The following is a 25154-nucleotide window of genomic DNA, read 5'->3' as shown; positions in this document are numbered from 1 at the left end:
GTCAGTGAATTCTCTTTCTCCGGCGGCGCAACGGCAAAGCACAATGTTTCTCATATGAAACATTTTTCGTGAATATTATGACACAAGTGAGGTACAAAGCATTCTTTATAAGTTAAATAATTGGTTAGCAGGCAAATGTTAGTAGCGACCATGCTTTTGGATTCATGCCGTTCGAGCCCATACATTTAAAGCCATAAGCGGCTATGTGTCCTGTTTTCCCGGTTGGTCACGAATTGCCACAAACTTAATAACCCTTTAATTTCGCAGGTTTATTTTCTTGTCATTTACTTTTAATCCATGTTGTCGTATCTTTTATGGTGGTAAACTGCAGGTGGGAAATAAAAGATGTCGTGGCAATAAATTAAGAATTCGTTAATACGACTTTTTAATTTGTTCCCTTATTTTACAAATTAATAAATTAATAAATCGTAGGAACGAATTAATAAGTTGTAGGAAATAATTATGTCCTGTTCGTGTCCCGCAGCCCTGTCAAAGCGCTGTGCATGTTATAATTATATGCAAATTATAATTAAACAGGACTTACTGACTACATTTCTATTGCTTTCTTTCCATGTTGAATGCCTTTGTATTGCAGGGCTCTAGACTGATCAAAACTGTCACATTTTAGATAATTTTATTTATTTATTTATTTATTTTATTTTAATTTAATTATTTTTTTTTTTGAGCAAGTTACAATTTGACGTGGTCGCATTTGTGCGAGTGCATGATCTGCAATGCTGAAGCGTCTGCTCCATACAGCGGGAGTTACAGAGTTACAAAGCCGTGGCATATTCAGGATTTCACTGATCACGCTAAGAGTAGTTTTCGTTGTGAGTGCTTCGGGTGTAGAGCCTGGTTTGTATTTGTAGTGTCAGCAGCAGCCAGGTGGTGACGGCAAAAATGACGCGACTATTCTGGAAACGATGGCGGACGGAGGATTCCATGTTTTCGTATCTCTTACTGTGATAAATTGCGGGTGGGAAATAAAATATTTCGTGGGAATAAATTAACAATTCGTTAATACTACATATTAATTCGTTCCCTCATTTTACAAATTAATAAATTAATAATTCGTAGGAACAAATTAAGAAGTTGTAGCAATGAATTATGTCCTGTTCATGTCCGCAAAGCACCCTCACAGTCACCCAGTTTAGTTCTACTTTTCTGTTTTTGTTTTGAAATGTTGTATTCAGATGGCGAATTCAAAAGTGAAAGCATCCGAAGTTTGTCTTAAAACATAGCAAAAGTGAACTTAATTCACAAAATTCAGATCATAAATAATGCTAGCCTACTGATGAAAAGGAAGGGATTGAATGTAAACCACTCATTACTATTTATTTAATCCTAACAAATAAGTTATTGTTAAAAACTAACTTTCCAAACAAAATGATATATATCGGTATCGGTATCGGCCAAAATGAGATGGAAAAATATCGGCATATCGGATATCGGCAAAAATCCAATATCGTGCATCTCTATTTTAAAGTGTAATTTATTTCTGTGATCAAATCTAAATTTTCAGCATCATTACTCTTCAGGGTCACATGATCCTTCAGAAATCATTCTAATATGCTAATTTACTGTTCAAAAAAACATTTTTCACTATAGAAGAAAATTAGAGAAATTAAAACTTTTATTCAGCAAGGATGCTTTAAATGGATCAATAATGATGATAAAGACATTTATAATGTTACAAAAGATTTCTATTTCAGATAAATGCTGTTCTTCTGAACTTTCTATTCAAAGAAACCTGAAAAAAAATTCTACTCAGCTGTTTTTTAACAATAATAACAATGAATGTTTTCTGAGCAGCAAATCAGAATATTTGATTTCTGGAGGATCATGTGACAGGAGTAATGATGCTAAAAGTTCTGCTTTGAAGTCACAGGAATAAATTACTTTTCAAAACGTTAAAATAGAAATCAGTTATTTTAAATAAAAATATTGTACTGTATCAAAATTGTACCGTTTTTGCTGTACTTTGAATCAAATAAATGCAGGCTAGGTGAGCAGAAGAAACTTCTTTAAAAAAAAAAAAAAAAAACATTAAAAATCTTACTGTTCAAAAAATTTTGACTGGTATTTATATGGTTGATTTTTCTAGCTGACTAACGAGTTTAAGGTCACTGAATATGTGTTTTCTGTGGTAAATGTTTTACATTACGAAACATTTTTTTACAAGCTGCTATACTACGTTTTAGTGTGGTTGAAATACTAATTTACAATACCATGACATTTCATTACATGTATAATTTCGGTAAGTTGCATTCTTTCTTTTAACATACCTTCAGATGTTTATACATGTTTATTTCATGCTGAAGCTGGTATTAAATTGGAGGAGACGATCAGATCATATGCCACTTTTCATGAACCGAGGCACCACAGCAATCAGTACATTAAAATAAAACGGTATTTTTATTGCTTTAATACTGTAATAAAATGGACAGAATTTGATATACAAGACTTTGTTTCACATTAAAAGTAACAAAGCACAAAGCTTATTAAAGCAATTTATTGGATGGGAGATGCCCTGCAATATTCAGTTGGTTAAATAAAAAAAAAAAAAAGCCCAGGCTAAACTAATTGATTCTTGGGATTTAAGAATCGATATTGTTTTGTAAAAATTAGAATTTTTTTTTAATCCTACCCTAATTTGAAGTATTTTTTTGTTAGCAATGCAAGTCTTTACGGTCTCTTTTTTAAGTTTCAAATTAGCAAATGCTGTATAAAATATTGTTTGTGACACCGAATGAAATTACTTATTTTAACAAATTACATTTTATCGTAAATCCCCACTAATTCATTCATGTATTTTTGCTGTGAAGACTCAGTTGCGTCACTGCAAAATAGCAGTGCAGAAAACACTATTACCAATCGTCAAAGGGTTATTTGTTTCAGACAGGAAGAATGTTCACTATTCATTGACTAAGTATATGAAATGAAGTTGCCACAGGTCCGTGATGGCTTCCTCTCTATCATACATTATAATAAGGAAATAATGGATCTGTTGAAGTGGGACTGCGCCGTACAAATTGCCTGTAATAGTTCTCCAGAGTGTAAAGTGTGAGTGAGCTATGCAGCATGACAGAGGGTGAGTCACATTCCCAGTGCAACTCATCATCTATTCCCAGGACGTCTCTACTTACCGACTCCACAATAACACAGTCTGGAGTTCTCCCAGAGAACACGAAGCCCAGGTTTTGTGCCGCCCGAACCAGAGCGCCTTCATCTGTGGAACAAGACAGCATGTGGTCAGGGCAGGTGGCGGTTAAGTTGCATCGGATAAAAGCTTCTGGTATATGACTACTCGTTCGCGACACTAAGTAGACAAACTGTTAGAGATGAGGTGGCGGTATTAAAACCTGCTGCTACCTTTTGTCCTCCGATCTGTCTCTACAATCATCACTTAACACATTACGCTGCACTAGCCTTCCATTTATCTCAAACACAGGTCTTGCTAATGTTCAATGCACCGCTGCACCGATGTGAAATTAAAATGGGTCGCATAAACCCATCTCGCTAAGCCTCAAAGCTAGGGATAACTTCTGACAAATGCTAAAAAGATAAATTATGCATAACCATGAAGTGTCAAATGCAAAGTAGCAGAGAGAGTGAACCAGCATTAATTAACTCATCTGTTTCTTCGTCTGCATTATTTCACTTGTCTTAAACAAATAATATTTGTTGTGAGGCAATTTGATTAAATGCATTCATGACTCTACTTTTAGACTCAGCTCACTGAAGTCTATTAGAGATTCAGAACCATTAGAAAGAGAAACAGGATATTAAGAGTATGCCGTGACTTCCCTCTTCACTTTCTGTTCCCGCTTTTTAACCTCAACCAGCTGTCTATCTTGTCTATGAGCCTGTTTACTAGTGTTAATTTCATTAGTGAAAACTATGACGAAAGATGTTTGTTAACAAGCTTTTTTCCCCAAGACGAAGACAAGACAACAATAAGGTCAATAAACGATAATTATGACTATCTCAACAATTTCGTTGACGAAAAAGATGAGACTAAAATTTCAAAGGTAAAGGTCAAAAATAAATACTTTACCAAAATCTTTTATTTTTGTCAAAAAAGGAGACAAAATATTGCGGACTGCTGTACACACCTCTACTACGAGAGCTTTACGTGTGCGGTTGCCAGATATCAAGAGTTCTTTTCTGCCAGATGCTTTGCTTATTTTTTGCAATCTGGCAACCATGAGCACAAGCTCGCTCTTCATTGCGGAGGCGCTGCTGATGATGATCTGAAAACACCAACAAACAAGCTGGAGTTTAAGTGAAAGTGTCACTTAACCAGTCTGTCTTCTGTCATGAGATCTCGACTATATTGTTTGCCATTGTGTTTGCTGAATAAACGCACTTACTCAACTGCTGTTATTTTAACAGAGAAACAGGATGTTGCATTTGTTATTGAAATGATTGGAATTACTATTACGAATTTGACTGTTATAAAATAAGTTTTCATAATGTAGACAGAGAATGTGCAGAAGTCTTTGATATTAATTTATATAATATTAAATAGGTACATTAGATGAGGTAAAATAAACCGTGTTTATGAGTCGACAATCTATTGCTTTGCGCTTATTGGTGACAGTGCAATACTTCAAATGTAAAAGTAAATTTCTTACACTACAACAATCATTACAATCATTATTTTGAGCAAAAATATATATTTTTTAAAATCAGTTTAATCATTATACAGCACAAAAATGAGAAAGATTTCCATGACTAAAACAAGACTGAAATACTTTAGATTTTCTTTGACTAAAACTTAACTAAAATAAAACAGGATAAGGTTGACTAAATATGATTAAAAAACTAACAAGGACATTTAACACTGGACTAAGACTAAAACTAAAATAGAAAACAGCTGACAAAATTAACACTACTGTTTACCTGATACATGAAATGCTAAAATTAGTTCAATGATCTATTTGTGGACATGTTTGTAGAGCTACATCTATAGATTTAACTGATGTATTTATAGCTTTATCTATTGAACGCACATACTACAGTTCAAATGTTTGGGGTTGGTAAAGTTTTTCTTAATGTTGTTGAAAGATGTCTTATATGCATACAAAGGCTGTATTATTGGATCTCAAATGCAGTAAAACAGTAATGTTGTAAATATTCTTATTTAAAAGAACTATTTTCTATTTTAATATATTTTAACATGTAATTTATTCCTGTGATTGTTATTCTGATGAATAGGGAAAAAAAAAAAAAAAAAAAAAAAAAACACATTTACTGTCATTTTTTGTCATTTTTGATGAAATCCAAGAGCTTTCTGACCCTGCACAGACAGCAAAGCAACTACCACGTTCAAGGCCCACAAGGACATGGTTAAAACAGTCCATGTGACAACAGTGGTTCAACCTTAATTTTATTAAGCTACAAGAATAACTGTGGTGCTATTCTCGTAGCTTCATAAAATTAAGGCTGAACCACAGGACTATTTTAATGAGTCAGAACACTCTCAGATTTCATCACAAATATCTTAATTGGTGTTCTGAAGACGGCTAAAGGTCTTACAGGTTTGAAAAGGTATGAGGGTGAGTAATTAATGACAGAATTTTCATTTTTTGGTGAACCATTCCATTAATATTTGCTGTTTCATTGGGTTGAGAACAGTTTGACTGACCTGGGGATGCAGCCTGGTAGGTGATCTTGTCGTCGATGCGTTCAGGAACAGCCGTGTGACAGATTGCCATCATGGTCATGAATTCTTGGATGACTGAAGCAGTGGGCTGTGTGGGGAAAAAACAAAGAAAGACAAAGTATAATAAGAGAAAGGCAATCAAACTCTACGTTATACATTTTTTGCAGGAAATTCATCCGGCATGGTTTGTGACATGAATGACACCTCAAATCTTAAGTCTTACTATTTAAATGTTCCCTGTTCTCATGTCAGATATGCATGTATGTACATGTATATCTCAAGAGGACCTTTAAAAATAAAAATAATAATAATAATAATAATAATAATAATAATAATAATAATAATAATAATAATAATAATAAAAATGCCTTCACACAACAAATTCCTTGTGTGTCTGCGCACACTTGGCAAATAAAGCTAATTCTGATTCTGAAATGTCTGTGATTATTTTTCTAACCACTCAAACTTGTAATTTTCACCCTGGCAGCCTGAAAGAAATCTCAGATTTACAGTGGAGGAGGAATCCGAGCTAAATCTAGGAACAAGAATATCATATTACAGAGACAGCACATAAAACACATTAGAAGCTGCATAAAGCAGCATGTTTAAAACCATGTCCAAACTGCATTGCTTCCACATAGCAACCACCCACAACATCCAAGCATCACATTGAGTTGTATTTCCTTCAGTCAATGTATAAATCGAGACATAAGCTCAAATGATACCACCCAACATAATCACATACTTAAATGGATAGTTCACCCAAAAATGAAAATTCTGTCATTAATTGCTCACCCTCATGTCATTCTTGTAGCTTCATAAAATTAAGGTTGAACCATTGATGTCACATGGACTATTTTAACAATGTTCTTACTACCTTTCTGGGCCTTGAACATGGTAGCTGCGTTACTATTAATTTCATTACAAATATCTTAATTTGTGTTCAGAGAATGAATGAAGGTCTTACAGCTTTGGAACCACATGAGGGTGAGTAATTAAAGACAGAATTTTAATTTTTGGGTGAACTGTCCCTTTAATGTTTTTTGCACTGTAAATCTGCTCAGAAAAGCCTGACAATTAACCCTTTAACTGTCACTCCCATTTCTGAAAACAGACATAAAATGCACTATCCAGACTCAAATTTTTATAATTCATGAATGAAAATATTTTTTAATATGATTTTGATGTACATTTTCCATGGTAATGCAATGTCTGATTTTAAAATGCCTTTCAAAGGATGAATTTTGAGATTTTAAGTTTTGAGCTGATATATAATTTATGATATCTAAAAAATTATAGGGAAAAAGGCAATGAAGAAAGTCTTTTGTGACAAAGGTCAGAACTCACGTTATGTAGATTTTTTAAGTGGCACTCTTAACATATATTAATCTATTACTTTTCCTACATAATTTCTAACACAAAAATATGGTAAAATATCTATTTAGGAGCCTTAGACCTTTCCAACAATGTATCATGATTACATTAGGATTTATTTGTAATATGGTGAAGTAAACTTAGGCGTCCCACAGAGGGGACGGTGACAGTTGAAGGGTTAATGATTTTATGACTGAATATGATTACAGTTTTTATTGAAGTACTCTGCTGTGAGAGAAAAAATGCCTCCGGTTGGAAAGGCAAGAGAAGCTCAGGTGGCCATGAGGAGCTGCACAATATACCTTCATTCACTCAAGGCCATCAAGTAGCGACCCCCACGCTCATATCTGATTTAAACTGACAGAGAAACGAAAGCATTCTGCTGAGATTCTGACTAACCCCTGTCAACGCTCATGACTGACAGCCATAAATTCTTGAGTCACCAGGCTGAAAGACCCAGTGCACAGGCAGCTTACCTGAATTAATAAAATGCACGTTTATAAACCAACAATGTTTAAACAAATATGTTACTCCTGAGTAGCAGCATGTAGGTTCTTTTTTTATATTCAAAAATAGGTAAAAGTCTCATGTCATTAGAGAATAGAGACACGTTTTGTGACTATATACTATTCCTAAACAGCCGGGTGGGCAGAACAGAGCTAATATGAGCCAGAAAAAAAGCCGTGAGGGAAGACAGGAGGCGTGAGCGCGTGGATATCAGGGCCTGTGTGTAAATTTCTGGCTGGCTGGGCATGACTGAGCAGCTGTGATGCCATTACAGTACTTACATGATTACTTTGGAGGTTTTCCAGTAAGCTGGGGTCATTAAATCCAGTTTCCTCAGTGGACTGAGAGCTGTGACTGCATACAGAGAGAGAGATATGAAGGAAGACAGAGATAAATACACAAACAGGTGCTCTCATTTAGAAACAAAGAGGTGTTTTTTTTCCCCTTTACTGAAAAAAACAAAAACAATTCTCCATCTGTAATGAAACTTATCTGAAAAATAGTGGAATATAGTGTGTCTTGAATCACTAAGCATCAGTCTGTTTGTTTGTTTGTCCATGAAGTGCAATTTACAAATTTGAGCCCTAGGGGGGTCTGCAGTGGCACTGTAGGGGGTCTGTCATAGTTTGATTTCAATCAAACAAGATTCAGGGAGAAAAACCAAATGACATTAATCATTTAATGTTAACAAAAGCCACAATTAAGAAGTTGTTTCATGCATGTACGTTACATTTTAATTAACACAAGTATGGCAAATAATGATTATTTATTATTTAATTATAATGGATTTGTAATTTCAGCATCATGAACTACAAACTTTAAGTAATTAAATAAATATATTCAATTTGAAAAAAACAAAAATGGCAAGGGCAGTTCTTTGCGTAATTAAGAGAATAATGCTTTGCTATTAAATCAAAGCCTAATGCAAAGAAACCACAAGAGGTGATTAAAAAGGTCTCAGCAATATTAATATAATGCAAATGAGCCCCTTGCAGGGAAAGCTCATCAATGCAAAACATTAATATTAATTCTCTTACATGCCTTGCTCCTTACCTTTGACCCAAAGCATCCCAAATCCCACGTCAACAGTACTACCGCATTATCAGACACCCTTGCTTTATTTACAAGAATAAAAAAATAAAAATCTCCTCTTACTATTCATGCAGCATCGCTTTGGAGTAGATACACACATCTTGTGACCACCCATTGACACTTACACCAGTAGAGAGCTACACTGAATTTACACCTTGCAGACTACAGCATTTTTAGGAAGGATATCGATTAGCAGCTCCGTGATATATTCAGTAGTGGACATACCTATGGTCGTATACTGAACATGACATTTTTAAAGAACCAATTTACATACTATATGTGACACTGGACCACAAAATCAGTCTTAAAGGAGAAGTTCACTTCCAAAACAAAGATTCACATATATTGTACCCATCCCCTTGTCATCTAAGATGTTCATGTCTTTCTTTCTTCAGTCGTAAAGAAATTGTTTTTTGAGGAAAACATTCAGGATTTTTCTCCATATAAGGGACTGCTATGGTGCCCCGATTTTGAACTTCCAAAATGCAGTTTAAATGCGGCTTTAAACGACCCCAAATGCAGTTGTAAATAAGCCCAGCCGAGGAAGAAACGATCTAGCGAAACGATCGCTTATTTTCATTAAAAAATACAATTTAAATGCTTTTTAATTTCAAACGCTCGTTTTGTCTTGCTCTGCCTGAACTCTGTGTATTCTGGCTCAAGACAGTTAGGGTATGTCGAAAACTCCAATCGTATTTCCTTCCTCAACTTCAAAAATCATTTTAAAATCATCCTACATCGCTGCAAAAGTACTGACCCAGTCTTTGCAAAGTGAACATGCAAAGATCATCAAACACCCTTAACAAAAAAGGTAAAACAGCGATACAGGGTGATTTTGAAGTTAAGGGGGAACATGAGATGGGAGTTTATCGACATACCCTAACTGTCATAAACCGGAAAAAACAGTCCAGGCAGGGATGAGACAAGACGAGCATTTGACATTAAAAAGTATATACATTTTATTATTTTTATGGAAATAACCGATCAGTTCACTAGATAAGACCCTTCTCTCTCAGCTGGGATCATTTGCAATCACATTAGGCGTTTGAAGCCGCAATTAAACTGCATTTTGGAAGTTCAAAATTCAGGGCACCATAGCAGTCCATTATATGGAGAAAAATGCTGAAATGTTTTCCTCAAAAAACAATTTCTTTACGACTGAAGAAAGAAAGACATGAACATCTTGGATGACAAGGGGGTGAGTACATTATATGTGAATTTTTGTTTTGGAAGTGGACTTTAAGTAGCACGGGTATATTTGTAGCAATAGCCAAAAACAATGGGTCAAAATTATAAATTTTTCTATTATGCTAAAAATTATTAGGATATTAAACAAAGATCATGTTCCATGAAGATATTTTGTAAATTTCCTACTGTAAATATATCAAAACTTCATTTTTGATTAGTAATATGCATTGCTAAGAACTTCATTTGGAAAACTTTAAAGGTGATTTTCTTAATATTAAAATTTTTTTTGCATCCTCAGATTCTAGATTTTCAAATATGCTATCCTAACAAACCATACATCAATGGATGATGTATAAATCTCAATTTCTAAAAATGGACCCTTACGACTGGTTTTGTGGTCCAGGGTCACATATATAAGCACTGTATCAAACCTGTGTGGGAAAACTTGATCAGAGCATCTCACTGCAGCACCAATCTCAGAAATCAGCACCATATAAATCTGACAACTAAAAGGTTAGGGCAGATTTTCAGCTTCTGGCATGGTAGTCCAAGGGATAAAAATTCAGGGTTTCGTCACAGCATTGTTCACCTCACTGTTGCATTTTAACAAACATGTCACAGCTTATTCAAACAGTGGTTGGTGAGATTCATCTCTTAGACTGAGGATGTCACGTTGAGGAAAGGACAAAATCATAGACGGGGTGGAAAAGGAGGTGGAGGAGAAGGATGAAAATCAAATCTATCACACTAAGAGGAGCGCATTATGAAACTGTGCCGGCACCAGCAAAATCCAATTTCCTGTCTCTCAGCACCTCACTACGTGCAGGGATACGTGCAGACATGCTCCTCTCAAGATACAGGTTTCTAAACACGTTAAAAGGCACATAAGTTTGAATGTGCAACAAGCAGAAAAATTAAGCCTTCGAATACAAAAAAGCAACGTATCATGCAACATGAACACTTGGATGCTAGGTTGCATATACACACAGAAATAGTGATACAGCAGATTTACCAATTATCATCAATACATAAATGCACATAAATTTGATTTCAGATTCAATACTGATTATTTTAGATATACAGTTGAAGTCAAAAGTGTACATACACCTTTCAGAATCTGCAAAATGTTAATTATTTGACCAAAACGAGAGGAATCACACAAAATGAATGTTATTTTTTATTCAGTACGTTTTTATAAACGTCTAATTATTTCACATTAGACGTTTACATATAGTCCACAAGAGAAAATAATAGTTTAATTTATAAAAATGACCCTGTTCAAAAGTTTACATACACTTGATTCTTAATACTGTGTTGTTACACCTCCGTCTGAATTAAATGTGTAAGCACTGAGGTCATGTGACAATGAGGTTGTTAACGCTGCATAATGCATACTGCTTCACACGCTATTTACAGAAACAGTAAGCAGTATTTGGTGTATACTGCGCAGTAAGCAGCACACTAGTATTCTATTCTGAACACAGCCTGTTATTGGTGATCCAAAGCCCAGCGGGACAATCGGCTCCATGGAAACAGAATGCGGCACTGTAGTTATCAGACCTTGATGGCCCGATTTTGCTCATTCATTCATATCCCTCCCGCAATCTACTGCAGTATTGAACTATAATGGACTATAACAGATAAACACGTTATTTCTCTCTCACACACACCACCACGCTGGCCATTGCAGCATATCCTATTACAGCTCCACTGAGAAGTAAGCAGCTCGCCATTGTTTAAATGTGTGTGTGTTTATGAAAGGGATCAAACAGAGTAAACAGCAGAGGTGGAGGGGCAGGAGGCATATGTCAGTGTGTTGCTTACACAACTCCCGCAAGAGACACACACATGCACACGAGTTTCCATTGTTCTCCTGCACATGGCTCCACCGCTCAAATGAAGTTACAATCCTGTCCTGAGGACTCAATGCTCACAGCTCAGACAAAGACAGCAACTGCATATATTTTTCAGTGCATTAGCTAATGATGATATTTTCAGAAAGCTTTTATCTGGAAGTAACAGACAATAGTTCTCATATTGTGGCGTAGAGGGCAAGACAGTCCTTCTGGCAATCATTATGTATGCTTTTATTCTTGCTTGACACATGCAACTTCTGTTTACACTCAAAAAATGATGTTTTAATTAAAAGTGCATAGCATGTTTACATAAAAGTGAAAAATTTCACCTTCAAATTGTTCCAAACGTGTATGACTTTATTTCTTCTGCGAATACAAAAGATGATATTTTGCAAAAATGTGTGGGGGTTTTTTTGTCATCTGTCCACACAATGAGAGTCAATGGGGTCCATCTTTTTTTGTGTTCCAGAAGTCATACAGGTTTGGAATTACATAAAGGCAAAAGTTTTTATTTTTGGGTGAACTTGAACTTAGTCTTTGACTTCAAGAGATTTTTTAGGCTTCCACATGTATAATTTTATTGAATCTTACTCAATTTTAGGATACCACTATAGAAAGTTAAAATTCACTATTTAATTTAATTTTCCAAAAACCCAACCCAATTTGTGAAACCACTACTTTGAATTAGATTATATTTTGAGTGTAATAAAATCCCTACTTGGCTTTATCAAATAAGCCTGACAGGCTTAAAGATAGTAAAATCTATCAATTTGAGATGGGGCTTATTAAACATATTAGAGGTAGGAAGATATTTAATCTAATGGACACCACTGAGACTCTCCATTCTCTCCACAGGAATCCCGCTCCTCTAGAGACACTAGAGATCTCTAGAGAGGCTCTCTTCGCAAAGTGCAAATTGAGACCATATCTGTACTCATGGGGTGCATGTGGAAGACGGATTTCATTAATAATGGAGCTCCTTTGCCAATAATGTAATTTTAGGAATAGAACTGATCACAAATCATACTTTTCTGAGCATAAGAATCAAGAAAAAGAGAAATAGTCCATTGCTAAACAAATTGCTGCTAGAAAAACAACAGCAACAACAACCACAATGTAATAAAAAATGAATAATTCACATATTTCACATACATATTCAACAGATGCCACAAGGACAGAACAAACTCCAAAATCAGAGAAAAAAGGGAACATATTTAGCATAAAGAAAGCCTATTTTAGGACTATTCATTTTTCAACTGACACTACTCATTAATACATTACTTAATACTGCAGTAATGTTATTATATTAAAACAATACTGTAGTACAATACATTTTAATTAGCATAAATTAAATGTAGTACAGTAAATATGAGACTGGACCACAAAACCAGTCATAAGTAGCACGGGTATATTTGAAGAGTTAATTTGCAAAAACTCGTTTTTTAACAATTTTCAAAAATCATGTTTTTTCATTGTGCATTCCAATTAATCTGAATCAAACTGCAGTTAGGTTATTTTGAGTAAGTAAAAAAACAAAAAACAAAAAAAAAACAAATAAAAATAAATAAAAACATGATAACATAAAAAAAACATGATTTTTGAAAATTAAAAAAATATTTATCTTATTATGATCTAATTATTATCTTCATTTGTAGCAATAGCCAAAACTACATTGTATGGGTCAAAATGATTGATTTTTCTTTTATGCCAAAAATCATTATGATATTATCATGTTCCATGAAGATATTTCCAACCGTAAATATATCAAAACTTAATTTTTGATCAGTAATATGTATTGCTAAGAACTTCATTTGGACAACTTTAAAGGCAATTTTCTCAATATTTTGATTTTTATTGCACCCTCAGATTACAGATTTTCAAATAGTTGTATCTTGGCAAATATTGTCCTACTCTAATAAACCATACACCAAAGGAAGGCTTATTTATTCAGCTTATATTGTATATACTAAAAAAAATACATATATATCTATCAAACCTTATGACTGGTTTTGTGGTCCAGGGTTGCATATTACAACGTACAGTATTAACCCTAAAACGTAAATGACACATATTTAGCATTACACTAAATGATCATTCATTCATTCACATTGTATTTCATGTCATTTCATGTAAAAAATAATTTCTTATTTCTTCTTATTTGGAATAAAATTTGATCTGGACAGATTCACCCAGATAAAGTGATACTACTAAATATCAGTAAGAGTTTCTACTTCTCATATGCTCTGGGGAAAACATCTCCGCTGCTCTGAGAAATATTTCAGTGTCCAAGTGGGAAGTTAAATTTTCAGGTTGGAGCTCTATTTATATTTTATCAGTGTTGTCTAAAATTAATGTGCCTCGAGTTTGGCTGTTCTAGTTACAAATTGTAAAGTGTGTCATGACATAGTATAGATGATGTTGTAGCCTAATGGTTTAGGATCTGGGCTGCTCACAGGCTGCAAGTTCAATCCCATGCAAAATGGACTCATGAGTTGGAGACTGATCACAATCTACTTGAATCACCACTGTCTCCTTTAATCAGACCTTTAAAGAGATAGTTCACCCAAAAAAGAACAATTCTGTTAATTACTCATCCTCATGTTGTTCCAAACCTGTAAAGCCTTATACATTTTTGGAATAGAAATTAAAGATATTTCAGATGAAATCCGAGAGCTTTCTGACCCTGCACATTCAAGGCCCAGAAAGGTAGTAAGGACATTGTTAAAATAGTCCATGTGACATCAGTGGTTTAACTACAATTTTGTGAAGCTACAAGAATCACTTTTATGTGGAAAGAAAATCAAAATAACGACTTCATTTAACAATTTCTTCTTTTCCATGAAGCCAGCATTCTGATGTATAACGTCCATCTTTCTTAGTTCATCGTCTGTATGTTCTGGTTCAAATAAGTAAGGCTGGGCAAAAAATTGCAGTTAATTTTCTCTGTCGAAATCTTTAGACATGTTTATGAAATTTTATGTACAGTGCGTGTTGTCTTCAGCTGGTAAACAAAGTGCAGCACATCCGGTTTTGGAAGAGAAGAAAATGTTAAATCTATTCTCGTAACTTCGTATCATTTATGGTTGAACCACTGATGTCACATGGACTATTTTAACAATGACCTTACTACTTTTCTGGGCCTTGAATGTACAGGGTCAGAAAGCTCTCAGATTTCATCAAAAATATCTTTGTGTTCCAAAAATGAATAAGGCTTTACAGGTGTGGAACAACATGAGGATGAGTTACGAGAATAGATTTAACATTTTCTTCTCTTCCAAAACCAGATGTGCTGCGCTTCATTTACCAGCCGAAGACAACACACACTGTACATAAAATTTCATAAACATGCCTATAGACTTCGACAGAGAAAATGAACTGCAACTTTTTTGCCCAGCCTTACTTATTTGAACCAGAACATACAGACGATGAACTAAGAGAGATGGACGTTCTACATCAGAATGCTGGCTTCATGGAAAAGAAGAAATTGTTGAATAAAGTTGTTATTTTCGTTCTCCTTCCACACAAAAAGTGATTCTTGTAGCTTCACAAAATTGTAGTTTAACCACTGATGTCACATGAACTAATTTACCGATGTCCTTACTACCTTTCTGGGCCTTGAACGTGTCAGTTGCATTGCTCTATATGTAGGGTCAGAAAGCTCTTAGACTTCATCAAAAATATAATTTGTGTTCCAAAGATTAACCAAAGTCTTACAGGTTTGGAATGATATAAGTGTTAGTAATTAATGAAAGAAATTACATTTTTGGGTGAACTACCACTTTAACTACAGGTCACACAGGGACTTTCTCAGTAACTAGTAATGGACTGAAATCTAAAAAGGTTTTGCTAAATTACATAAAAATTATGTTTATGCACAATAAACAAGTTGGTGCTGAGAAATTAGAGAGTCTGGCCTCACTCTACAACAGAAAATCCCTGATGCTGTTTTTTCCACACAGTACAGCCCAAAACAACAGACTGAAAGAGATTAATCAGATTTAATCAAAGTATCAAGCACAGCACAGAAGACAACAGCTCATCATTAATTCACATTCAGCATTCATCTGCCTTCACACCAGTTTAGGTTGACACCGTGCTGACAAAGTCCACTAAACACAACCACATCACAGGAAAAGGGCTCAAACCACATTTCTCACAAGGCGTCACGGCAAAAACACATCACAGAAGCATTAAAAAAAAAAACAGCCAATGTTGTTGGTCCTTACCAGTCCTCCTCCGCAAAACTACCATCCTCAACTTCAGCTGCATGACTGTTGAGTGGAGTGAAGAAAGTTACAGACAGAACAGAAATGACCATGTTTACCCTGCATGTCTGCCAGTGCAAGCCAATAAGATATAATGGGTTTAAGCCAATATATATACTTTGAATAGAAAGTGGTGCCAATATATGATGATATCAATGTGATATTTCTAAAAAAAAACCCCAATTCATATTTTTCTGAAATTCTGCAGAGGCAAACATGTTAAGCAAACGTAGACCAAAGAAAATAAGAAAGGGATTTTTGAGAGATGTAAGAGTGCTGATCCAAAATAAGTAATTAAAAATACATTCACTGTAAGGCAAAACTCTTATGTGGATATTACAGCAATCATCCAACAACGTAGCAGATTTAATACAACAAATCTCACATGAACTTGAAGGGTAAGGGAGTATGACTAGCCAATAAACAGCATAATTATATCTAATTAAAAAGAAAAAATCCAAAGCTAGACAAACAATCAAATGAATGCTGGAAAGGCTACATTATCTACAAGCCAATATAAAGACTAGTGAGACAAGCCAGTGCTAGTATAGGGGCAGAGGATGAATTGCTGGCTGCTAAACTGTGTCTGCTGGGATATGGAGACACAGCCACTGCTGCCGGCTTGACAGCAGCAAATTATTCTCGCGTCTTTGCTCCGGTCAACAGATTCGGGCGTTGAGGGCTTTGTTAATTGTAATACGAGTGGACATTGGCCTGACCGAGTGTTTAAGGACCAGACACTGGTGAGGGAAGGAGTTAGACAGAATAAGCAATGTGAGCATTATGACACAAAGGGAGAATAAAAGAGCACTGAATGAAGCTGAGTCTATTGTAAAAAAGCATTTTGTAAAAGCAATTTGCACGACACTAAAAAAAATTAGTGCCATGCGTCAATGGTATTTTTTGTGCCAACAAGTACCATTGTTTGTGAACATGTACCATGAAAAGTTAGTTAAAAGTTTTAATTCCCATTTACATACAAACACCATGGTACACGAATGTGAAAATCATTTACTATAAAAAAAATAAAATAAGAAAATGGAAAGGTAAAGGAAAAGAGAAAGAGAAAAAAAGAGAAAGAAAGAAGTAATAGACTTTGAATATTGCTTCATGTGGCATATTTCAAACCCAAATTATAACTTGGGAGAAACTATAAAAACAAAAGGCAGGTTGACTGGCCATGCACATATCTGACCCTGTACCATCAGCCTCAGGGGGAAGAGAATTGTTTAGCACGCCGAAACAAAAGAACTGCATTTCAGCAGGGGGGGAACAGTGCATTTACGCTAATATAGGCCAACACAAGTCCTGCAGGTATTAGACTCGACGACTTCTTCACCATCCAAACAAAAAAGATCTCTGCAGACGGGTGGTACTTGGTCTTTTAAAACAAACATGCTTTAAAAAACGACAAATGCTAGCCGTGTCAGGCCCTTTGGGTTGTTACTGAGAAAAAGAGCTTTGAGCAACAAGGTAGAGAGAGGAAAGAAGAGAAATGCAGTAGGGTTCCTAAGAGACTCGCATGAAAGGATCCCTGCAGAACTGCACTCTCAGCTCACTTCAAAGATGCACTCTCAAAAGTACTTGTTAAAAAGGAGGTGCAGCCTAGTTGGTAAAAATCATGGCTGTTTATGTTGCAGATTTAAACATGATCCAGAGTTGGTGTCAAGACCAGACCCAAAATAGACCTCTTCAGGCCTAATATCCAGCTCCATCAGTCAAAAAAAAAAATTTTTTTTTTTTTTGGTACAGGATCTTTTGGTCCAAGAACAGACCATTTTAACCATACTGTATCGTAACCGAAACTAATTTTCAAGGCCAACTTCTAAATTATTAAAGGAGACCTATTATGCCTCTTTTTTTACAATACGTAATAAGCCTCAGATGTCCCCTGAATGTATCCGTGAAGTTTCAGCTCAAAATACCCCACAGATCATTTTGAAAATGCCTATTTTGAGTGGAAGCACAAAAGCGCTGTTTTCATAGCATGTCTCTTTAAATGCAAACGAGCTGCTGCTCCCCACCCCCTTTTCCAGAATAGACCAGTTTGGAGTAGTCGTCACCGTTACATCACTTGCAGCTGCGCTTGCATTGTGATGGCAAAAAAAAAAAATACTGGTAACAAGTGAGTGAAACGGATAAAATCCACAGAATAAAAGATAAAGTGCATTGTTGTGCCTTTGGATGTCAGAATCGCAACGCAGATCATTTGTACAGAATACTGTCAAAGACGTAATTTGAAGATTAACGCAGACATTTAAATGGACAGACTAATGGATGAAACCTGTTATGATTACTTTTAAAGCGGACTCGATTTAACTCAATAGCTTGTCTGTCTATTCTGAAGGGGAAAAAAAAGCCAGAAGTGTGGGATTTAAACTTAAAAGAGAGAATAATGAGTTGATATTTCTTATCGGAATTGTGAAATATAATCTTGGAATTGCAAGAATAAAATCTGAATTTTGAAATACAAACTCATGAAACATTTAGTTTCATTATTTTATTCCATGGTTTCCATAGACTGCCACTTGAAAACTGTCATTTTCTGCCAGCAGAAAGGCTCCGCCCACAAAATAAACATCACTGCAAAAACAGTATGTCGAAAAACTCCCATCTCATTTCACTCCCATCTCATCTCCACCAACTTCAAAATCGTCCTACACTGCTGCAGAAGTACTGACCCAGTGTTTACAAAGTGAACATGCAAAGAAGATCAAATGTCCTTTTTTTTTTTTCAAGATCAAAAAAAAAAAAAAAAAGGTAAAACAGCGATGTAGGACGATTTTGAAGTTGGAGAAGAAAATGAGATGGTAGTTTTTTGACATACCCTAACTGTCATGAACCGGAGTACACAGAGTTCACGCAGAGCTAGACAAGATGAGTATTTGAGTTTTTTTTTTTTTAGAAAATATATAGATAAGACCCTTCTTCCTTGGCTTGGATTGTTTAGAGCCCTTTGAAGCTGCATTTTGGAAGTTCAAACTTGGGGGCACCATGTCCTGAAATGAAATGTCCTATAATGTTTCTTTGATAATAATCTTGGATAACAAGGGGGTGAGTAAATTATCTGTAAATTTTTGTTCTGGAAATGATCTTATCCTTTAAGTTCTTATTGTGGAAAAGTGTTTGCTAAATGACTACCTGGCAATATAATAGTTTAAACTTATGAAATAGACCTACAAATAATTCACAGGAAGTCCAACAATATGGAGTCAAATCCCCACTTACCATCTGACCTAAATAGGTAATGTTTATCAGATTCCACATTCATTAGTTAATGTACCATGCACACAGATGCGGCCACATCTAACCCAAGAGACATTTGGTGGGTGGGTTGAGTACAGCTGGACAATTCAGACAAGAAGGTTGAGTACAGCTGGACAAACCGCAAACAGCACTCTTGCTGCGCCACATGAGCATCTTTTTTGTCAATCACCCAATGCTTCTGTCTGAGACTCCATGTTGAGTAATACACTAAGCTAGATCCAGGCTACATAAGTGAGTGTGTTTTTAACAAGCTGCAAAGGAGATGGGGCCAGTGGTGACCCTGGTGTAGGCTTATAAATACTCTGAGGAAAAGATGAGGATTTGGCACAGAAAAGGAAGTACCATCCATAACTGCTCAGCTTTACAAGCCAAACACAGTCATTACAGTCCAAAACGTGTAATATCAAAAGCAAAAGAAATAAGAAAAACAAATGTGATATCACATACATTAATTCCTCTAGTGCTGATGGCTAAAGAGCACTTTGGCCATCATGTCTTCATGAAAGCTCATCAAATTAATTAACATCTTCACCCGAAGGGATTCTTTCATTAAATACTGTTCTGTTTAATGAGCTGTGCAATGTAAAACACGTGAAGGGGACGAGAGAAACATGGCAGGGCAGGTCAAGAAAAAGCAAAACACATCACACCCTTTTGTAAGAATGTCAAATCTTTGTTTTACATGAAACATATGACTATGAATGTCTGAAAATAAGACTATGAGGACAGAAACAGTCCAATGATTTGGCAGAGACACCTGCAGGTCTAAAAGTTACTAGTAAGCAACAGGCAGGTAAGGTTTTAATCAAAGTTGGTGCAAAACTCTGCAGGACGTTGGCTACCCCTGGTATAAATGAACAATAATATTGTGCACAGTATTGTCACTGTGAATTTTAGAGATGCCATGAGTTTTATTCGAGCCAGTGGAGAGAACTTAAAATAAAGACATGTGGAAATAAAATCGAAGAAATTCAAAACACAAAAGAAAGACATATAAGACAAGGTCTAGTAGAAAGACGTCAGCTCGTCTCAGCATTAACACCAGTATTCCAGCATGCTACACTAGCAGCGTGTTGGTTTTTCCAGTCCGACAAACATGTCAAGTCAAAAATCTAGGCTATATTTCACATCAAACCCTTCCTTTGGGCTTGCACCAAGTTTCCCCACTCACTGTAAGAAAAGATGTCACGCTTCAAAAACATCAATGACTTGGTGCGGTGGCAGTACTCGCTTTGACGCCCAGCGAGAAAGAGAGGAGGAGGGATGCATCATCAAACAGGACTAAGTTTATTTGAAGCTGATAAAAGACGGCATCCATATTCATGAGGTGGAGAACAAGAACTTGCTTCTAAAATACAGGCCAGTTTGCAAACGTCAAAGAGCCATGAACATACTCGTGAGAGATTAAACAGGTACTGCGCCAACTACACCAAATGATAATCAGAGGGATTCCTCCTCTACATAGAGGGAAAGAAATGTCTTGAGGAACTGAACTGAGATGCCATGACGCAGGCTCAGAAGCAGTGTTGCCAGATCTGCAAAACAAAATCGGCCCAACAAATTTTTCACGAGTTTTCCCCACTGCTGGGAGTATGTTCAATTGAAAGAGTGTTCCAGAAGAGATTGTTTTAACCAGCAAACTAAAAAAAAAAACCCAAAAAAACAACCTGCAGTAACAGCGTTAAAGTAGCCAAATTCCACTGTAAAACTAAGGACTTGGCAACCTTGCTCAGAAGGCCTCAGCTTTGTAATTTAGCTGGTGTAAAGGACAAAACTTTAGGATTTTAGACTAAAATTGTAAAAGCGTCATATGATCTTGCTTTGATTTGCTGGTTATATTTTCTGTGGTGGACCACAGAGAGTCTGGAATATACGACAGCATTTTAATGCCACGTTAAAAAAGAAAAAAAAAAAAAACTAAACAATAACAAGATTAAAGTCATAATATTTAGAAAATAAAGTCAACATTATGAGAATAAAGTCAAAATATTTCGAGAATGAAGTAGAAATTACGAGAATAAAGTTGAAGTATTTTGAGAATAAAGTCAAAATTATGAGAATAAAGTCGAAATGTTTCGAGAACAAAGTCTAAATATTTTGAGAATAAAGTCAAAATTAGGAGAATTAAATCATAGCAATTAAACTTATAGTTTACCGCGCATGCAAATAGCCCCGATTGAGAACATCTGGAGAAGTTTCCAGGCCACCAGAATTTTTTTAATATATGTGGGATTATTAGCAGAAATACCATGTGTCCTCTACTTGCAGGGACAGCATGCATGGAAATAATATTTTATTATTAATATATTTATATTCATTATTTGTAGTACCCCCAATAATAGCAATAAGCTTTGTGCTTTTGGTACTTTTTAATATAAAGCAAAGCTTCATCTTTCAAATTTTGTGATTTGTTGTTTTAATTTAACACAGCTCAGCTTTCAAATTCTGTCAGTTTTATCACAAAATACATTAGAAGTGTGTTTTTTCTCTTTATTTCAAGTTTATAGCATGAGATAAATGTGAAGGAATATCAAAAGGAATGAAAAAAACTGTTTAGGCCTAATTTAATGAAAGAAATATTTTATTGTAATTGGAAAGATGACTGATTCACATTCACGCTTAAACTAAGGCGAATACATAGATGTGTCATGCCACATTAAAGAACATGAAAAACACATTGTAATAGACATATTGTTTGTATTTCGCTATAAAACAGATTTTTAAAGATGAGACTTTGAAATATCCCCCGGTGCTCCCAATCCAGGCCATTTTCAGGCACAACAGGATAGAATATACTCTCAAAATATAATAACTTTAAATCTCATAATAGCTACAATATAATTCTTAGATTTTTTATTTTATTCTCGAAAAACACTTTGACTTTATTCTCGAAAAACGCTTAGACTACTTCGACTTTATTCTCAAACTGCTTCGACTTTATTCTCAAAAAAACACTTCAACTTTATTCTCGAAAAGCTGACATTATTCTCAAGACTTCAATTTTATTCTCAGAAAAACTTCAACTTTATTCTCAAAACACATCTCGTAATCTTAGATTAAAAAAAACAAAAAACAAAAAACAAAACAAGAAATTATTTTAAAAATATCTTACTGCCCCAAATTTTTGAATGGTAGTGATGTACTGTGATGAATGGTAGTGTATAAATTATAATGTATAATTGTTGCCTGTTGATTCGCACACACAGCTCACAGAAAACAAGTGTCTTGTATTTTACTCCATACCAAAGGTCAAGCTTGGGTTGACTAAACTGTGAATTCACACAGCAAAAGTCAAATGAATAATAGAGGAAATAAACATCAAAGGCTGATCTATTGGCTCAATATAAAGAATACAAACTTCAAAATTGTATATTTTCAGCACTTCAACAGAATACTTCAGTGTTGCATACTTAAACACAAAAGTGACGTGAGCATTTAATGCAGCATTTAATAAAGCAAACCATAAAAAAACTGACTATCTAAACTTTAACGTTATTCTTTTGCTGCATTAGAAGCACTAGCATTAGAAATGCAAATCTAGTAACATAACAACTTCCATATTTGCAGTGAGTGTCTTTAAGTGCCACAGAGGAAGTGCCTCTTAAATCCCATCTCAGAAGAGTTTTAATTGAGCTAATAGGATTAATGCTGCTCCTAATGCTGGAGTACAGATCATTTAGATCTAGCTCTGATACTGCCGCCATGTGCTTTATTCTCTGAATGCAGAACATAAAGAGACACCATTAAACATGAATGTGACTATAAGGCTGTATTTTGTGATGGCTGGTGAGTCTGTGATAAGATCTGAAATCTTTGAAGATGTAAACATCCAATAAGCTCTGGTCCGTGGCCTCGACGTGACCTCGTCCAAAGCGCTTCATCTTTCGTAAACTGCTTACCATAAACATCACTGTGGTCATAAAATCTATCCGGTGAGAAGGGAAAAACACAGATACGGAAGAGAGCTATGCCATCTTATATTGTCTCATCTACCACATGCTGAGCACGCTGATGAACATTTCCTCACAAACACACTTGCGCAGTATCAACTGCAGCACAGAGGAAATTTCACCTTTCACAACACTTTAAGCTTATAAATACAACTGTGTCAAACAAAATGTTCTCTATCTAGTTTTAGAACAATTATATATATGCGTGCCCCATAAAAATGTCCCAAGTTAGACAAATAGGCAACCAGAAACGCAGTGTTCCTATCTAAGCATGTAAAAAAAAAAAAAAAAAATCTGTGAGTCCCCTTCTCTGATATTTATAGAATCGCTCTGGCTGTGCAGGGAAGCATCGAGGCAGCTGCTAACAAGGGAGCTGAGGACAAGACAGCTAGAGCCAGATGTACACTCTACTGATTATGAAAGCAGTGTGAAACAGAGCCTTACCCGTAGGCCACGCCTGCAATTGTGCACTTCTTAAACTGCATGACGTTGCAGGTCAGGGTGCCCGTCTTGTCTGAAAAGATGTACTTCACCTGGTTTCAGGAAAGAGAGAACAATAATCTAGAGTAAATTAATTAGTTACACTTACAGTAGTTACACATAATGCAGCTTATTCTGTATGAATATTGTACACAAATACGCAGAGGGACTCGATTTAATGCATCAGGAATAAACTAGATTGTGAAAAGTAGGGCTTTATTATATTAACTGGGATTAGGCTGTATTCCCTAATAAAATACTGGCCATTACAGCTAAACTGATTATGTTGTCTGATAGCTGATGAACGCCTGATATTAAAATTCTATATAATTTTGCCTTAAAAAAAAAAAAAGAAGAAAAAACACACACACACACGTTTGTTTTTGTGAATTGTGGGGACTTTCCATAGACTGCTATAATTTTTATACTGACTAAACGATATTGTCTATCCCCTAACCCAACCCTAACCCTAACCCTAAACCTACCCCTTACAGAAAACATGTTTGCATTGTTACACTTTCAGATAAACATCATTTACTATTTTTAATAATTTTTTAACATTGTGGGGACCACAGGTTCAGGTTTTACTATCCTTGTGGGGACATTTGGTCCCCACAATGTAGCAAAAACAAGTACACACACACACACACATTTTGAGATCTGCTACAGATTACATTTAACACTGTTATTAAATAACTACTGTTTTCAAAGAAGAACTTAAAATGAGAAATACATGAGAACAAAGGTGATCTAAAGATAAAAAGTAGGGGGGAAAAAAGAACTATTATATATGAAATACTGTCAAACAAAATTGATAACTTAAACATTTTTTAATAATGGTCAATAATCAGTATAGAATCAATACAATCAATGGAATCAATTTTTTTGGAAGAAGTCTCTATTTTGTAAGTTTTTATTTGATAAACTATTACGAAATATTATTACAATTTAAAAGAACAGTTTTATATTTGAATACATTTTAAAAGCAGCAATTTCTACAGTTCTCAGTGACATGATCCTTCAGAAACCATTCTAATATGCTTGATGCTCAAGAAACATTGCTGACTAACAGTATTAATTTCAGCTGAACAGTAGCATATATTATGCATAACTGCATAAAATTACATTTTACAACTATAAATGTATAAATGTAATTGTTTTCATGTGTTTCATTTGTCATTTTCAATTATTCCTTTGTTTATTTCTAAATGTGAGGGCAAGCAGTACCTGTCCCAGCTCCTCATTCAGGTTTGATGTCCGGGCCATAGCTGGTGTGTTGGTGACTTCATACAGCATGTCAGTGTCCTAAAATACATTACGTCACCAGGCAGAATTAACAATCACAACCACTTTCAATTAATACCTTGCCAACTGGACTCCAAAACATGAATGCACGACTTTAATGGAGACCTATTTTGCCCCTGTGTAAGTCTCCGGTGTCCCCAGAATATGTCTGTGAAGTTCCAGCTCAAATAACCCCACAGATCATTTATTAAATAATTTTAAA

At 35.2% G+C, this 25154-nt stretch overlaps 1 protein-coding gene across 3 annotated transcripts in view; it reads right to left on the bottom strand.

Moving 5' to 3' along the window:
- atp8a1 (ATPase phospholipid transporting 8A1) overlaps window positions 1–25154 on the bottom strand; it is a 177402-nt gene that overhangs the window by 82178 nt on the left and 70070 nt on the right. For 2 of the 3 annotated variants that reach the window (XM_051127177.1, XM_051127176.1), the window contains exons 13-18: window positions 24875–24952; window positions 23612–23700; window positions 15912–15956; window positions 7831–7903; window positions 5651–5756; window positions 3147–3229 (exon numbers count right to left, since the gene is read on the bottom strand). In XM_051127177.1, coding sequence (XP_050983134.1) covers window positions 3147–3229; window positions 5651–5756; window positions 7831–7903; window positions 15912–15956; window positions 23612–23700; window positions 24875–24952 — 474 coding nt within the window. The remainder of the gene's footprint in view (window positions 1–3146; window positions 3230–5650; window positions 5757–7830; window positions 7904–15911; window positions 15957–23611; window positions 23701–24874; window positions 24953–25154) is intronic. The other variant, XM_051127178.1, reaches the window with a different exon arrangement.

Source organism: Labeo rohita, chromosome 14 (assembly GCF_022985175.1).
Source record: "Labeo rohita strain BAU-BD-2019 chromosome 14, IGBB_LRoh.1.0, whole genome shotgun sequence".
Lineage (NCBI taxonomy): Eukaryota > Metazoa > Chordata > Actinopteri > Cypriniformes > Cyprinidae > Labeo > Labeo rohita.
This window is presented reverse-complemented; position numbering and strand designations above follow the sequence as displayed.